Source organism: Pygocentrus nattereri, chromosome 7 (genome assembly GCF_015220715.1).
Source record: "Pygocentrus nattereri isolate fPygNat1 chromosome 7, fPygNat1.pri, whole genome shotgun sequence".
NCBI lineage: Eukaryota > Metazoa > Chordata > Actinopteri > Characiformes > Serrasalmidae > Pygocentrus > Pygocentrus nattereri.
Genome location: NC_051217.1, coordinates 14530001 through 14548871, shown reverse-complemented (window position 1 = coordinate 14548871; position 18871 = coordinate 14530001). Strand labels below are relative to the sequence as shown.

Genomic DNA, 18871 nt, shown 5'->3' with positions numbered 1-18871 from the left:
CCTAGCATCAATATAAAAGTCATTCTTCCATATCATGATTTATTAATTTGTACAATATTTGATTGTTTACTCAGAAGCGTAAACCACCAATTAGGAATGGATTTTTACTCATTTTTATGTGGACATTTACAAGAACCCTATGGGACCTGCAAGTAAAAAAAAACATGAGAGATAAATGATAATAATTGTAAGAAATATAATAAATTCCCTTGATGTTCATAATTTTTGTGATTACAGTATTATTTCACTTTCCCCATTTTCTCCCACAATGGACTTTACCTCAGTCTGTTAGCTCTATGTGATAATCGGATGCACCTGATGTTATTCGTTGTATTATCCTTCTTGTATCCTATTGCTTAATTGTTTGTGAGTCATACGTAAGTATTTTTGAATGCAACTTTTTTCAAAAGTTTTTTTTTAATGCCAAAACAGCATATTAAAAAATGATATGAGATCAGGTTAGCTGGTAGCTGTAATGTAACCAGACAGAGGAGATCCAAGCAAACAATCCAAATGGGAAAAGACCCAAAGGGAAAAGGCAGAATCCAGAAAAAAAACAGGCAATAGAATCAGTACAGAGGATAAGCAAAAAGACATGAAAACCGCTCAGTAGCTCTTTAGAAGACCCAATACCTCACAAAGATCTAGACAACAAGCCTGGGGTTTTTATACCAACTAAACAATACATTATAATCAGATTCAGATTAGACATATCAATATTCAGGTGAGGGAGAATGGAGATGTGGGTGTTGGTGAGGAGACAGTCATGTGATCTCCCTGAGAATTAAGGGAGATCAACTCTATTATGAGAGCAGGGTCAGAGGGATGCATGACAGCTTGTCTAATAATGTTCAGAAACTGGATGTAATTTTTTTTATCTTTGATGGAGTCACTGTAAAACAAATATAAGAATATGAAGACTAGTTATAAGTTTCAGATGTCTGGGATTAAGCTAGAGCTTGTGAAAAATACCATAATATATAATACACTATTGTTTACATAACATAAGAAATCCCATATGAGTGCTAGTCACCAGGTTAAAAAGACTGTTTACAAAGTGAATTATGAGGTTTCAGCTTTAAGCATTGCTGTTTAATGACATGTGGGTGGCACATATTCATGATTTAATGACTACCTGGTTCTCAGTGCAAACAAAATTAAAGAAAAGTAAAACAGACTTCACGGCCTTTGTTGCTGAACGACTGGCTAGACAGATCACCAAGTATGTCTAAACAGCCTTTTTTTAATGAATTGATTCATTAAATAATGTATATGGGTACATATGTGTACATTAGATGGGGTTCTGTCTAGCAGGGTTCTATCTGAAAACAGCCATAAGAGGTAAGACCACATTACACCACAGATCTTATGAGATATTTTATCGGTTTGCATTTCCAGGGTTACTATTTTATGCCTGAGAGCTGGACGGTACAGCGTCTGAGCAAAAATTCATCTGTATATTGATTTCGAAGTGCAGTAATAGTACGCTGTGCTGGATCCGGTGGAACACTGCAGGAGGAATCACCTCTAAGGTGTTTTTACGGCCTGCAGCAGGGCTGCGGTATAAGCTGAGATTTATGGTAAAATATTCTCCCACTCACGAGGGACAGGGAGATGTTTACTCCTTAAGCAGCTATTTACGTCATGTGCTCGTTTTAACGATGGACTTGCATCTCCTGTGCGTCTTTATACTCTGCGGGCAATGCCAGTGTGATTACAGAGAGACCCCAGCCCCATTAAAATTTAGCATCTCTGATCAAGACTGATGAGGGATGAGGGAGAAACGGAGAGACGGCGTGAAAGGGAGAAAGATATGAAGATTAAGGAGGATATGGAGCGGGAGGAATATGAATGTATGCAGAGATGCAGCACTGTTTCGATCAAAAAAAAAAAAAAATGAAGCGAAAAGAAAAAACCCAAGACGCTCTCACTCAACAGCAGTAAATAAAGCCCTTTTGGTACAATTCACTATGCGGGCTCTCATAGCGGCTCTTATGGTTTCGGCTCAGTTGCTCCTGCAATGTTGCATAACCATCATAACCAAATTGTTTTATAACCAGTGTAACAACAGCTCAGCATAAACATACACGATAAGAGCACTGTCATTATCCACATACACATGCATGTATAATTTCAGAACAAGGAGAACACAGGGCCATCAGAAGTCTGGAGGAAAATGTAGGCTGCATTCATGAGGAGCTCATTCAAATACAGGTTTGACATCACAAATCCCATCCTCCACCATCAGTCACTGCCAACGGGTTTTTTTAATGTGAATTTCTCTTAGACGCTGGCAACCTTGCATGCTTTTGGAGCACGCTCTTTTAAAGGTTATTGGCACAGAGCTTGATATACAGACGCTGCAGCAACACAGCAGACTCATCCAGCAATAACATGACAGGGTCTAAAAGAGCTGCTTTCAACAGCTTTCAGTCACTTTCCTCCTCCTCGCTTTCATTCTCTCCCCCTTTTTCTCCTCTCTTTTTCCATGTCTGCTTCATCCATCTGTCTCATTCTCTCTCTTACTCTCTTGCCCTGTCTCTGCCTCACCCTGTCTTACTCTGTCTCTTTAACTCCCTCTTTCACCTTTGCTCTTTCTCTCTATCTCCCTCACACGCTCTCTCATTTTTTTTCTTTCTCACTTTCACTTTTCCCCTTCTCGCTTGCTCTGTCTTGCTTGGTTTTTCACCCCTCTCTATCTACTGTATCTTTCTGTATCTCTTGCTCTCTTGTCGCTCTGACACCTCTTTTCTTCTCTTTCCATTTCTCTCTGTCTCCCCTCCTCTCTTACTGTCTGAATCTTTACTTTTCCTGTCTCTTTCCATATCACTCCCTATCTGTCTCTTTCTCTCTCCATCCCCTATCTCTCAATTTTCACTCACTTCCCTCCTTTCTCCATCTCTGTTGCCCTTTCTCTATCTCTCACATTGTCTCTTGCTCTCTTTCTCTCACTTCTTTTTTCCCTCTCTCCCTCTTGATTTCTTCAATTCCTTCTTTCACTTTTGTGCTCTCTCACCCTGTCTTCCTCACTCTCTCTCATTCTTTCTCTCTTTTTGTCTCTCCTTCCCCTCTTTTGCTATCTATCTCTATCTGTCTCTATCTTTCTTATTCTCTCCTCTTCCTCTCTCATTCTTCTTCTCGCACTCTCCTGCTCTCTTGATTGTTGGTCTTTCACCTCTCTATCTCTCCCGTTCTGTCTCTCTTCACTCACCCACCTCCTTCTTGTTCCATCTCTCTCTCATTCAAGCTCTCTGTTTCCATCTTCCTCTTCTTTCCTCCATCTCTCTCTGCTCCATCTATTCTCTCCTCTTCTCTTCCTCTGTCATTCTTCTCCTCTTACTTTTTTCCTCTCTCACCCTCCTGCTCTCTCTTTCTTGGTCTTCACTCTCACAGCTTTTTTTCTCTTTTCATCTTCCTCTGTTTTCATCTTACTCTCTCTCTCTCTTCCCCTTCTTTCCTTCATGTCTCTCTCCCTTACTGTCTTACTGTCTCCTGCCCTCCCCCTTCCCTCGCTGTCAGTCTCTCTGGGATGTGGAACACAAGCCTATGTCTCAGACCTGTTTTGGTTCTTGAAGCTATTGACAATTAGTTGGTGATTTAGTTCGGATGTGTTGAACTAATGAAAGCACTGAACAATGTGGTGCTGTGGCCCATGAGGACTGGATTTGACACTTCTGCTCTATAGTGTTTACAGTTTTTCTCGACTGCTAAAACACATTTAATGGAATGAAATGATACAATCTTCACACTTATTTTCTTAGCAAAGCAGAGGTGTTCTTTTGTATGTATGTTAACACTTTCTCGTTGTTTTCACTCATTTGACACATACCTTTTAAAAGTGGTTAACACAGAAACCAAGAAGACCTCAAAAGTTCTTGGGATAACTTTAAAACAGAAGAAAAATACATGTAGTGACAGCTAATAGAAAATACTCTCCACAGTCCATCAGCTGTCATTAGGTTCTGACTGGAAGTGTGAGTAAAGGGGACCATAGACAGGTTTTTATCAGATGAGGACTGTGGTTATAAAAAACTGGTTTACACAATGACAAACTTGACACTGACAAGCTGTTGAGAGTGTAAAACATGCAGACAGTGGATTCTACCAGAGATGCTATAACCAATTTTTTACCCCATCCACGAACATATTCAGAAACATTTGTTTTAGCTTTTTGCCATACGTTTTGAAAAAAAGATGAGAATAGTAGGAAGCAGTATGATCCAAAAACAGCTGGAAACAGTATTTATCAGTAGAGGGAAGTGCAAAGGGTAAGTCTCTTCTAGTATAAAGCAGATTTATACAGTGTCAGACTTACCTATTGAGTTATTTAAGTATATAGTGGATACAGAGAAATCTTAGATTTGGGTTAGATCCATTGTCAACCTTCCGTCACAGACAAGCCATGTTTGATCTCTCAGTCTACAATTGTTTCTGGAAAAAATTGATAATTTCACTTGAATTTTCAGTTCAGTATGGTATGTATGCCAAGGCCTTCTGGCTGGGCTCCTCTGACACAGCTTTTCTCTCTACTGACGGCACTACAGGACAATACTCAGGACTACATACTTTAAAAAGATGATTCTTCAAGGGTTCTTTAGTAAAGAAAATGGTTCTATGTAGAACCATGAACACCAAAGAATCCTTTACATCAGGTGTGTCAAACACAACCACTAAAAGCGCCATATAAAAAATCTCAGCAAATCCGTGGGCCAGCTGTATTTCATTTCTACCTAACATTTTGGCGTGATCTGAACGTGCCATTGTTTATTCAAAACATGTCAAAACTGTAACAGCAAAATTGGCATTAAATACTTACTCAAAAATAAGCCTAAATAAAAATAAACTGTTTATATGGTTCTCTATATCTGTTGCTTGAAATAGACACCAGGCATTTTTTGTTTTTGTATTGTAACGTGTGGGAGCAATGAGGAGGCGATCACATGTGCTGAGATGAGTGAGATTTATTAAGGGCAAATCCATTATCAGGGTCAAAACGGTCCAGGGTCAGAGAGCCAACACGTAGAGAACGAGGGACAGACATGAAGAAAAATTAAAACAGGAAAAACACACAACGGCTGTCAGAAGAACAATGCTAAACAATACAAAACACTACACTACAAAGACCAGCACCTAACAAGGGAAAACACAGGGCTTAAATACAACAGGGATAACGAGGGTTAACAAGACACTGGTGGTAAACACAGGTAGTTACAATCTTGGGCAGGGTCTGGAAACAAGGGGGCAACCGGGAAGAAACAAAACAAAAGCACATGGAGGACTGTGAGGTAAACATAAGCACATGGACAGGACTGGGTGGAGCCAAATGTGACCTGTATAACCGCTCATGGCCCATAGATTGTTAGGGGAAGGGGGTCAGAGCGCACACTATGTTGCATTGCATGCTGGGGACTGTAGTACATCCCAGGGATAAATAGGCAAAAGAATTTTGTGGGCTAAACAGGACTGTGTCACAGGCCTGACTTGGCCTGCAGGCCTTGAGTTGGACACATGGTTAAAGGATGCTTTGGTCATGAAAGGCTACTTCTTTTGTTACAAGCTTGATATAGTAACAATATCAGAACCCTTATTGCTATATAGAACCCTTTTCAGAAATGTTCTATATAGAACCATGTATGTAAGAGTGTAGGCTTCATTCACCCCTTTCATATGTCGCTAAAGAGTGTGGGAAAAAACAAATGTTTGTTTCTGAATATTTTGGGCTATTGTTTTTGTTGTTTTTTTTGTTTTTGTTGTTTTTTTTTTTTTGATTGGTTGGTTGGGGGTTTGCAATACATTGCACCAAAATGTGTTTCTGATATTCACATTTCTATAGGTATTTACATTCTACAATTATTCACAGTAACAGATTAGCAGATAGTACTACACAGACACTTTGGGTAAATTTGTTGTTGTTTAACGAATGATTGAAGGGCTTGACTTTCCAGACTGTCAGTTGTAGTATTAGATGGGAAAAGTTTGCTTTTGTGTCACATGTTGAGTGTTTTGTGAGGATCGGTCTACTCAGTCTGTTTTGCAAAGAAACTGTTTTTTTGGCCAGCAAGCCTATGATCAATTTGAGCATTCAGAATGGAAAACAGAGTTCAAACAACTTAGAAAAGCTATAATAGAAATCCATTGTAGTTCCTCCTGATGAGTTCTTTCACAGTTTATGTCTCCATGTCTTCTTCTTCATACTCGCTTTTCTCCAATTCAATAATGATGACAGATATTGCTGTGTGACTGAGTTCAGATGATTTTTTTATATGAAAATTGAGGCCCGCTGTCTTTGGTTCTCCAGCAAAGCGTTCTGTTATAAGTCAATGACACAGCAGTATTGCTAATCAGAGTGAAAGATATAGGAGAGAAGGAGATATATAGCTCCTCTCTAAAAATAAGCCAAGGCAGTTGGGCTAAATCACTCTCCTGTGTGTTTCAAGAGTGACCTGACCCTACTCATCCATGCTGTCAGTCATGAAATATTTCTACTGATCGATTGAATGTACACCATCCATCTACACTGCGTCTCACTCAGACCTCCCTCTCTCTCTCTCTCTCTCCCTCTCTCTCTGCAGTTTTTCATTCTGCTCCTCCTGATTTTCCTGCTGGAGATTCTGTTCATCATTCTCTTCTTTGCTTATCAAGATCAGGTAAGAAACCCACACTTGTAACTACATTTCTCCCAGTGATTCCCAATACTACCCCATTTAAGCCCTGGAGGAGTTGTCATTTGCTGTTGTATTCATATATAATTATATAATTGCATAACTAATGACATTATTAGCAGCTGTTGTGTAGTGTTTCTCAAGCGGCAGCCTAGGCAGTCAAGTAGCAGCATATCCTCAGGTACATCTTTAGTTACCTTAGTTGGGGAACATAACTGTGCTATAATCCATTGCAAGTTTTAATGACTCTGCACATTTATTGTTCTGTTTTAAAACATCAGGTTATGAAAAGGTACAGAAATACAAATACTTTTCTCCTATCTTAAATATATTTAAGACAATTGGACCCTAATATCCTTGTTGTACTTTTGATTTACATAGTTTGTACCTTGATGAATAAATATCTTCCTGCACAGTACCTTTTTTCTAACAGTGTGCTACAGGTAGCCTACCTAGTAACTGTGGTGTAGTGTTGCTCAAGTGGCTGGTCCAGGCAGCCATGTAGCTGTGGTGTAGCATTGCTTAAACTGCTGACCAAGGCAGATTGTCTCAGTTGGTACAGTGGGGATCTCCTTAGCTAGCGGGGAAACATTCAAACAATAAATCAAACAAAATTGGTACAAAGCAGCAGGCATATATCACCAGTATACATACACTGGAATGCACATAAACAGCAATGTACAATATTTATGTAAGCACTTACTTTACTTAGGAGAGGGAATTGAGAGCGGTCCTAATTTATGAGGATTACAAGCATTATAAACACAAATTGTTACAAAGTCAACACTGATAAGACATGAGCAGATAAAAAGACCGGGTTTAAGTTTACTTAACAGTTTGGTAGTGATACAAAGAGTATGATTATAACAGGCTGGAGTCTGTACCAGGGAGCAGGATAACCAAAACAAGAGGGACATCCAGAGATAAACCAAGAACTAGTCCAAGACTGAAAACCAAGTAAGCATGAAATACACAGCAGTCCAACCAAAAAGGGCAAACACAAAAGAGCAAAAACATAAAATCACAGAAAAGGCTTTACAGACAAAGAATACTCGCAACAGAAAGAGTCGACAATACTTCACAATGAATTAAACTAAAACCTGGGCTTAAATATTATCTAACTGATGAAATGAAATGACAAACCATATGACGCCTTAGAAGTCTGGTGAGGAGGCGCGCTGATATTAATGTTCACTGGTAGATGGCTATGGGTGGAGAGTCATGTGATCTACCACTGACTCACGGGATTTGGGCTCATCTAGACAGTCCATGGACTCAAGTGATCCCGCAGGGGAAAGGAAACAGGCAGAGGAGGGGTCTTTGGCAGGAGGTGTGACAAAAATTCATGTAATGTAAATCAATATAAAGCTTATGCACATTTTCAACAGACTTTCTCTGCTTGTTTCTAGGAGCAATGATTGCTTTTGAATTATACCATATTTTTGTTACTAACAGTGAAAACAGAATTTTTTCATTAACCTAATTACTGTCCCTAAATTTCTAAAGCCAATTTGTGCAGTTATATTTATTAAGTGTGCCATTATGCATATTGATGTATTACCCGATTTAAGCCCTGGAGGACTTGGCACTTTGCTGTAACATTCATATATAATTACATAATTGCATAACTAATGGCATTTTACATTATACAATGACTTACAGGTAGCCTAGTATCTGTGGTGTAATGTTTCTCTGTCGGCTCAGGCAGTCTAGTAGCTGTGTACCCTCAGGTATGTATTCAGGAGCTTTAGCTAGGAAACATAATCGTACTATAATCCATTGCAAGTTGTAGTGACTCTGCACACCATGTCACATCTGTAGCCTTTTTATTTTATTGTTCTGTTTTTTAGTGAAAACAGATTTTTTTATTAAGATAATTACTGTCCCTACATTTCTAAACCCCATTTGTGCAGTTATATTCTTTTAAAATGTGCCATTAAAAGCTGTGTAACTGTGTAGCTCTACTAGATCTGTATTAAAGGAAAACTGCTGTAGCTTCAGTTGCCAGTAGTCTTAAATACATTTCATCTGAGTCATAAAGTCATAGACCTGCTACTCTGCATCACTTCAGTAACAAAAAGTCCATCAGTGCCTGGCCCCCGTCTCATATATCTCACTGAGCGTCTGACGGTGGAGGCTAAGGCTATAAAAAGTGTTAATCCTCCAAATGCTGCCCCTAAGCACGATCCTGCCAATCAAAGCAGTGGGTCAGCCACTCTCAGCATGGTCCATGGTCTTCTGTGAATTGCTAAAGGTCACGATGCTGGAGATAACTGTTTATCTCTGTTCTTTCTTTCTCTCATGTTTTCTACTCAGCATAGCTTCTTGTATAAAAAGAACTCAATCTTGAGTTACATAGATTGTGATCGTTCAGCTCCAGTCCTTGAAGACGTCTATCAGATGGTGGTTGGTAAGAGCTATTCATTGTGCTGAATAGCTCTGACCTGCATGTGTGCATTGCGAATCTTGCACATATGACTTATTGCTTTTTTGCATTACTATCAGGTAGTACATGGACTAAATCTGACAGCATACATGAATTGAAAAAAAGAGCAAAATTAAATCCAACCACAACTGAATATATTATTGCAAGTATACTTACATAGAATTCCATGTCTCAGCACTGCTAGACTCTTGCTCTGTGCAGTAGGCCAATCAAGGTTGGGGGGTCTCAGAACAAAATGAAGCAGTGATAAGGACCAGTCACAGTCTGGGGGAGGTCTCACAACAAATGATGCAGTGATTAGGACCAATCACAGTCAGTGGGAGATCGCCAAATAAATTAGACAGCTTGTTTCAGCACGCAACGCACACAATACAGTGATTTACCCAAACCGCTGCATCATTGTTAAAAACTGTTCGGGAGTTTTATTCACTCACATACTAGGCAGTAATACTGAACCTACAAAACACAAAAGTGGATTTGTAATAGATTAGGGAGCTGTAGTCTCAAATATAAGACATGTAGTCACATATTACTGTGTCTCAGTTCAGATATGTGTAACAAAAGAAAATAAAAACTAAATAAAACTTCAATTGTGCTGAAGTTGTGTTCAGTCACAGCCTATAGGACTTCACAGTCCTGCACAAATAAAAATAAATTACACAAAGTTGGACTTCAGTAAAGACATGTAGTGTCATACCACAGAGCTACAGCACTGTAAACAGCATGTAAAGGTGGCTAGTAGATGCCAACTGGAAGCTCATCTCACGCTGACTGGACCTCACGTGATGTTTGTTGTCATGGTAACATTTACTCTCAGCGCTACTCCACAGATGCGTGTCGTGTTGCATCGGATTACTTGTAGTGAGCATGTAAACGAAGATTTTCATCAGAATGTTGAATAGAGTGAGAATAAACACCTCAGTCTGAATCTGTAATCCGATTATATTCAGTCGGATTGGCAAAAATCTTTGCATGTAAACACAGACACTTACTCCTCTACTCTTAATGAGAGATGCCGCTCAAGGTCAAGTCTCAACATGAACTACATATATATATATATATGAAATATATATACATGAATATATATATATATATATATATATATATATATATATATATATATATATATATATATATGTGTGTGTGTGTGTGTGTGTGTGTATGTATGTATGTATGTGTATATATATATATATATATATATATATATATATATATATATATATATATATATATATATATGTATATATATGTGTATGTATATATACGTATATATATATATGGCAAGCCATCTCAGTCAACTATAGTATAACACCTATATTTCGCAATTAACCTATATTTGTCAAAGTATAAATGGTGTCCTACCATAGTGAAGTGCAAGACAGCAACCTCCAGGCACAGCATCAAATGCACTGAATGTTTCTTTTTTCGTCCGTGTGAATGGCCTCTTCACTATTCAGCAACTGCAATGTCAGACAGTCTCTCCTGACTCATTGTGTTTCTCATGTAAGTTTTTAATCGACGCAAGCAAGAAAAGTTTTTGGCACACTCAGCAGCAATTTGCAGAGGTTGCCAATGTTTACTGTCACCCAGATTTGATGCTTTTTAAAAGTGCTAATTGTTGATCGAAGCTGATTTCTTCTAAAGGCCTAGCACTGAAGAGGGACAGCTCTGCATCGGTCTTTTGAGCACACAAGTCAACCGTGTGCTTCCAGAGTTTTTGAAAGTCGCAATCTGTTCCCATTGCTAGCAGAGTACAGACTGTGCTACCAGCCAAGCTATCGACTGCAGCGTAATTTAAACTTAGTGACTGCAGTGCTTTTGATAGTACATTGCAAAGCATGAAAACCCATCGCATCAGAATGCAGGTTTTCCCCAGTTTGTTCAATTCTGCAATTAAACAGTAGCTGTGTTCTTTGTGGAGGATGTGTGAGTTAATTTTCAATTAGCAAATCAATAAAACATAATTTGATCAGGGGCACAAACTTTTGCATGAGACGGAATGCTGCAGACTGTATATTCTGTACTTCACTCTTACTTCTCCTAGCTTCTTGCGAGGCTAAGGACATACACAAGTTCTTTTAAGAATACTTACACAGCATGACAGGCAGTAGTTTGGTTTTGTTTGGTTATTTTGCCATTTGAAGTATACTGGCAGCTTTAGGCCAAATCCAGGTCTGAGAAACTGACACTACATTGCATTGCATTTACTTTCAACACAGTTTTGTCTTTTAGTTTGCTTAATCTGAGTAATAATTTTGTTGATATGTTTAATTTATGCAGAAATGATGAACACTTTGGAATCAAATGCATCACTTTGTCAGAGTATGTGTATTTAAAGGCATGTAAAGTGGCTGTTCATTCCATATGTACTTGAATGTACACATACAGGTATAAAATCTGCTCATTCAATGCTTCTTCTAAAATCAAGGTTATTAATAGGAAGTTTGCTGCAGTCACAGCCTCTATCTGGGAAGGCTACACTGCATGGTGGAACAATGCTGTGAGTAGTTGATTGCATTCAGCCGCAAGAGAATCACTGAGGTTAGTTACTGATGTTGGATTAGTTTAGGATCACAAATGCCACTCTAAGGCATCCCAATGGTATTTGATGGTGCTTCATCACAGTAGAGAACACAGCTCCACTGCTCCACAGCCCAGTGCTGGGGGGCTTTATATCCTTGGCATTGGACATAGTGACCTTATGCTCATTGGCTGTAGTGCCCCATTCTATTGGCAGTACTTCTCTATGCAGATTACACAAGCTGGTCCCTCAGGTACAGGTTTTGTCATAGCCATGTCTGCCCAGATCATGATACAGTGCCTGAGTGGACAATTTGCCCCACAGCATGTTTGCTCAAACTTAAACAGGCTGTGTGCTTATGCAAAGCTTGTCCATTCAAACAGATTAATCTGTTTATCTGTCGCTACACAAACTAGATTTGGTTGTCTACTTCACTGGAAACCCTCAGTCAGTCTCCCACTCCCTCCCATCTCCCCACCTAGAAAAGATGAAAAGTGACTGTGACGAAACAAAAAAAAAGAGGCTTTGATTTTTTTGAACACGTCAATCTGAAGCCTAAGCTACCTGTTTACTTGATGTCTCTCTCCCTCAAGGAGCGTATGACTGTGCCACCCCAAATAGACCCGTCTGTGTTATCAAAGGCAAGCAAAAGCCGAAGGACTGTCTGATCAATTCAGCGGCAGTGGAAAAGAATCCAGCTGTGGCTTTGGTCCCCCTCGCTGGGCCTCCTCTGATCCACTGGCGCCATGTTTAATGCATGAGTTCCTCTATAGCCACTGTTAACAAGCCCAAGGTCAGGAGGCTGTCGTGCTGTCTTATCATCTTTATGTTTAAGGCTGAGGGAACCTTATTTATTTATCTGCGACATCATAGCTTTTAGCGGCACATCGATTTGCGTTGACGTGTTTGGTGATAAAGCTCATTGTGTGACATTTTTATGAGAAACTGGGGATGGTCAACCCCTTTTTTAAAATAACGTCAGTGAAAACTGGATGTTTTTATTGTTTATCAATTCATATAAGCCTTCAAACTAACCATAAGCCAAGAGCAACTCTTTAAAGATTGCTGGTGGAGCTGACATCTGCCATCTTGGCACTGTTAGAATTGATATTATGGAGATATTTCTTGCCTATTGATTCTCTTAAACTGCACCCAAGCATGCTCTGGGTGCGCAAAGTGCCTAAGCGTGCTTTTATTCGGCTATTACCTCCTTTTTATGGTCAAGAGGATACTTATCAGCAATAAAGTGCGATTTCAAAAATGAAATTTCTGTGCCGCACGCCTGCCTGAACTAACTACATTATAAAAAAGGAAAAAAGTAGGTTCTACATTGAAGCTCAGGGTGTGTACAGATTTTGCCTTCAAATGTCAGCCGTCACTTAGAAAGCGTAAAGAGTTCCAACATGCTCCGGCCAGCCTGAAATGTCGACAGAAGTGAGATCCTTGCCAAGCTTCAGTTGCCAGATTCAGCTGCGGAATCTGTAAAAGTCACTCTTGCTGGCTTGTCAGCAAAGCTCACTTGCCAGGTGGATGTGTGAATGCACTGCTGACATGCCCTAAGCTGGTCTGGTCCATCACAGTCTGCTGCTTCTTTCTTTCGACACCCGCCATCGCCCTGTCTGTTTTTAAGCGTTAATCTCCTCATTCCTCTTAGCTCTGGCTCTAAACCATGCCATCTGCTGTAGCTGTGAGCTAAAACCAGAAGCTAATTAGCGGCATCTGGCTGCAGTGAACATTGCGAGGGAATACCTCAGGGGTGTGCCCTCCATCCGGTAAACACTGAGAACCCATCCCCATCGCCTCCACAGCTGCCAGCCCGAACAGGAGCGGAGTCCTCCGAGGCCAGAGAAGAGTTACTTTCCCATTCCAGCAGCTGAGAGGCTTGAGGACTCCCCTGATGTGACTCATATTGTCGTACTTTCTCGCTGGGACATCCAGTCTACACCCTGCTCCTGCACACTAGTGAAAACCATGCAACTAAAGAAACTGATAATTACTATGGCAAGATTTGTTTACAGATTCACAGGGATTAGCCTTCAATGTCAGGGTATTATATATGTAAAATGGATAGTTCAAGGTAGAAAGTCTGATTGGCTGAGACATGATCAAAGTAATCGTAAAATACTCAATATACACATATGTGACTGTACACATCACTTGAATTCCACATTAACATGGGTGTTTTTCAACTGCACTTTCATACATAAGAACCTACCCAAACAGGAACCAATGCAACTGATGGTAGTTCATTTTCCACCTGCATGAGAGAGACAGCTGGAACCATTATAATAAGCAGTTAACGATTAATTTTGTTTTTGGTCATTTTATGCTACAATAAAGCATCTAATTTGGATAACCTCTACAGAGCAGACTGCTCCACGGAGCTCTTGGGCAAGAAGAAAGGTGGCGGAATCTGCTTTTACATCATCCAAGGCTGATGTACAGATATCAGAGCGTTAATGAAAACATGCAGCCCAAACCTGGAAACACTTATAAACTGCAAACCATTTTGCACACCGAGTGAATTTACATCTATTGTACTCACAGGAGTCTATATTCCACCCCAGGCGTCCGTGCATGAGGCACTGCGTGCTCTCGCAGACCAAATCACCAGCATGGAGCTCAAACACACAGACTGTTTTTATGATTTTGGGGGACTTCAACAGAGCACAACTCACCAGTGAACTGTCTAAATACAGATGGCATGTTACCTGCCCCACCAGGGAGAATAACATTTTAGATCACTGCTATACTGTGTTAAAGGGGGCCTATCGCTCTTTTCCCCATGCTGCTCTGGGCCTCTCTGATCACTCACTAATCCACCTCCTTCCAACCTATAGGCAGAAGCTCAAGTGTGCCAAACCTGCAGTCAGCTCTGTGAAGAAGTGGACCATTGGGGATAAAGAAAGGCTTTAGGACTGCATGGAATTAACAGATTGGAGTGTGTTTACAGGTACAGGTAGCCTGGATGAATATATGGATACTGTGACATCCTACACAGTGTGATCTGTTCCCATCAGGACTCGCATTAAATATAACAATGACAAGTCCTGGTTTAATGCCAGACTGAAACAGTTGCACTGGTCTAAATAAGCAGCATATAGGAGTGGAGATCGGGCTCCGAACAATCAGGCTAGGAACACACTCAATAAAGAAATTGCTACTCCAAAAGGAGCCATCAACCATGTGGAAGTGCCTACAGAACATCACCAGCTACAAAAGGACCACCCACCCCCAGACAATAGGCGACCGTAAGCCTAACACCTTTTGCTGCAGGTTTGAAAAGTCCAGCAGCTTCTCATACCCATTCAGCACAGATTTAAGCCATCTACTCAGCCTGCCCTGAAGATCTGCAAAAAGGACATGCATCGACTCTTCAGCAGACAAAAAGAGAGGAAAGCACCAGGACCAGATGGTGTATCACCCTCCTGTCTGAAGGTCTGCACCAACCAGCTTGCAGCGCTATTTAATAAGTCACTGGAGCTGTTTGTCGTACCTTCTGGCTTCAAACATTCCACCACAGTACCAGTTCCCAAGAAAGCAACCATCAAAAGATTGAATGACTATAGACCCATTGCATTGACCTCTGTAGTCATGAGATCCTTCGAGAGTCTGGTGCTCACCCATCTGAAGAACATCACAGATCCTCTGCTAGACTCCCTGCCAGCACTCACCATCCTGGACAGAACTGTGATGGCAGTGGAATCCTGCAAGTTCCTGGGCAAAACAATCATCAGGGACCTAAAGTGGGATAGCAACATCATTAAGAGAGCCCAGCAGAGGATGTATTTCCTGCATCAGCTGAGGAAGTTGATGGTGCGGTACTACACAGCCATCATAGAGACTGTCATCACCACATCCATCACAGTGTGGGGCAGCTCAGCTACCAAGCATGACCTCCACAGTCTGCAGCGCATCATCAGATCTGCATAGAGGACAATTGGGGTTAAGTTGCCTACACTGCTGGAACTGCATGCCTCTAGAACCAGGAAGTGTGCAGAGAAGATCTCCATAGACCCCTCTTACCCCGGACACCACCTGTTCCAGCTCCTTCCCTCAGGCCGGCGCTTCAGCCAGATGAGGATCAGGACATCCAGGCTACAAAGGAGCTTCTTCCCACAAGCCAGTTGAACAGTTAAAATATTACACAACAACAATATTTCAGCTTCAACTGCACTTCTACATATACTGGTATATAGTATCAAGTTCAGCTCCATCCTCTGACACCAATGTCTGTTCTAGCATCTTAATTACTTGCCATATTACCCCACTTATCTGACTGTCACCTCATTGATCCCTTTCTCTGCCACTATACACCCTTTAACTATACACCCATTATGAATGTGTGTGTGTGTGTATGTGTGTGTATTTGTGTGTGTGAGAGTGAGTGAGTGAGTGATGGTAGGAGTGCATGTTTTATTTTCTTTTATTTTCTTATATTTTATATTTATTTTATCTTATTCTCTACATGTGAATGTCCATCTGATACTGTGGACTGTGAGCTCCTGTAACCAAAACCAAATTCCTTGTATGCATATCATACCTGGCCAATAAAGCTGGATTCTGATTGTGATTCATCTGATTCTAATTAGCTACCTTGCTTTCTAGTTCACCTTACTGACTATGAATATGGCCATATGAATATTCAGGAATCAGGCCAAGTGATTGCATCCTAATGCTGGTAATATAATTAATTGTTGAATCTGTCATATTAGTTTTTTAAAAAATCTCCTGGGCTTCACTTAATCAACAGCTTTTAGAGTGCAGATAAACACCTGCTATTTTAGATCTCTCCTGTTGAAGATTAATGACAGATTTCACAGGATCATTGCTAAACGAATTACTTTACTTTCGAAAATTACAGATTTCACACTGAGAACTCAAAAATCCTTAATTATCACTCAGTGATATTGCATAATCAGATTTTTAATGTGGATTTTATTTATTTATTTGGTTATTTGTTAAGCATTATGGTGTGTATGTGTGCTTTAGAAATGTGAAATCTATCTATATGCTTTTCTACTCTCCTCTCTCCTTCTCCATTTTTGTTTCCTTTTCTCTCTGTTCCCTCTTTCTCTCTCTTCTCTGTTCCCCCACCTTCTCGCTCTCTTTCTCTCTCTCCATTTCCTTCTACATCCCATCTGTCTCTCTCCTTTTCTCCTTTTGTCTTCCTTCTCTTTTTTCTGTTTCCTTCTTCCAACCTCCTTCTCTCTCTTCCTTTATCCCCCTTCTCTTTCTTTTTCATTCTCTTTCCCCTCCATCTCTCTTTCTCTCTCACTCTCTCTCTCTCCATTTCTGTCTACATTCCATCCCTTTCTCTCTCTTTCTCTCCTTTTCTCTTTGCTTCTCTTTTTCTGCTTCCCTCTTCCAACCTCCTTCTCTCTCTCTTCCTCTCTTTCATCCCTTCTTCCCCCTCTCTCTCTTTCTCCCACTGTTTCCTTCTCCTTCCCCTCCATCTCTCTTTCTCTCTCCATTTCCTTCTACATCCCAATCCTTTCTCTCTCTCTTTCTCTCCCTCTCACCTTTTCTCTTTCCTTCTTTTTTGTTTCCCTCTTCAAACCTCGTTCTCTCTCTTCCTCTCTCACCATCCTTTCTTCCCCCCTCTCTTTCTCTGTCTGTTTCCTTCTTCCTCCCCTCCATCTCTCTTCCTCTCTCTCCCCCCTCCCCCCTCTATCTTTCTTCTCTTCTTCTCCCCCACCTTCTCTCTCGTTCTCCTTCTCCATTTCCTTCTCCATTCCATCTGTGTCTCTCAGTCTTTCTCTCTCTTTCTCTCCCTCTCTTTTTTTCTCTCTCCTTCTCTTTTCTATTTCCATCTTCCTCCCCCTCTTTCTCTCTTCCTCTCTCATCTTTTTCCCCCCTCTATCTGTGTCTGTTTCTTTCTCCCTCCCCTCCATTTCTATCTCTCCCTCTTTTTCTCTCTCTCCTCTCTCCCTGTTCTTTCTTTTCTTTTCTGCTTCACTGTCCCCTCACCTCTTTCTCCTTTTCCTTCTCCATCTCATCCCTCTATCTTTTTTCTCCCTCTCTCTTTTTCTCTCTGCTTCTCTCTTCTCTGTTTTCCTTCCCCCCCTTTTTTCTTTTTCTTTTCTCTCTCTCTCTCTCTCTCTCTCTCTCTCTCTCTCTCTCTCTCTCTCTCTCTCTCTCTCATCCTCTTGCTCTCTCCATCACTTCATCCCCATTTCTTGCTGTTTTTTCACTCTTTCTGCTTCCTCTCAGTTTTTTTCTCCCTCTTTACCTGAAACACAAACTCGTGTCAGTGAGGATGAGCTCAAGGTCAGATCCAAAGGGAGTCTGGGAGTCGAGTTGAAGAATTTTTGAAAAATCTCTGAAATGCCATCCCACTATCTCCCCTCCTCCCTGTCCGGGTGTTGAGTGCAGAGTGTAACAGCGTCGGCTCTATATGGTGCCTGTCAGCGTATTAGGGGTTAGTGAATGTGCTAGAGATTTTTGGGGCACTGCAGGGATGTTAAACAGTAACGGCACAATGTGAGATGACACAAAGCGATGGGGTTGAAAAGTTGGGCTTGGCTCCATATCAAGCTCTGTGCGCAGGATCGCATAATGGCAGTTGATGGGAAGCATTCATAGCCCTGCTTGGATGCTAATTTAATGCACTCTTACTTTGCAAATGGTGCTGTGCAGCAGAGCTCCTTAAGCACAGAGTGACTGACTGTGATCTGCATTCCTGATGTTCTTACTAAGAAACTTGGTAGAATCCTTTGAGGAAAAGCTTTTGTTTATAGGTTTAAAAGATATAGATTGCTCACTTATTCTCTCTCACTCTCTCCTTCTCTCTCTTATGCTGCCCCTTTCTCTCTGGTGTTGAATAATTAATGATAGAGGTCTGCTTGGTAGATCCTGCAGCTCTACTCTGGCAGTACACACTGAGATAACACAGCAAAAGACTGCTTGCACTCAATATGTTATTTACTGGAAAAAAAGGCGTCTGAAACTCCTTAACTTGCTTTCTGTTAGGAGAGACTCAGTCTCTGTGGTAACGACAGTTCAAGTGACAGTGTGTTCAGAGGGGGTCGATGTGTGCAGCTCTTAGCATGCTGTCACTTTCAGATCAAAACCTGCTAACTTTTAGTGTGTGTGTTTTTCCACCATTTGAAAACAACCTACAACTGTTTCGCTATTGCCAGTTTTATTTTTGTGTTGTCTTTCCCTCTGTTTTCTCTTTCTTTCATTGGTTTCCCTTTACTTCTTTTTGTGTGTCATGTACAAGGGGTGTAGAAAATAAAG

The 18871-nt window shown here is 40.7% G+C and overlaps 1 protein-coding gene across 6 annotated transcripts in view; it reads left to right on the top strand.

The window, feature by feature from the left end:
• The window catches only part of tspan4a (tetraspanin 4a), a 153028-nt gene that overhangs the window by 106297 nt on the left and 27860 nt on the right, over positions 1 to 18871 (top strand). For all 6 annotated transcript variants that reach the window (XM_037540061.1, XM_017707467.2, XM_017707554.2 and 3 more), the window contains exon 4: positions 6573 to 6647. In XM_037540061.1, the coding sequence (XP_037395958.1) occupies positions 6573 to 6647 (75 nt within the window). The remainder of the gene's footprint in view (positions 1 to 6572; positions 6648 to 18871) is intronic.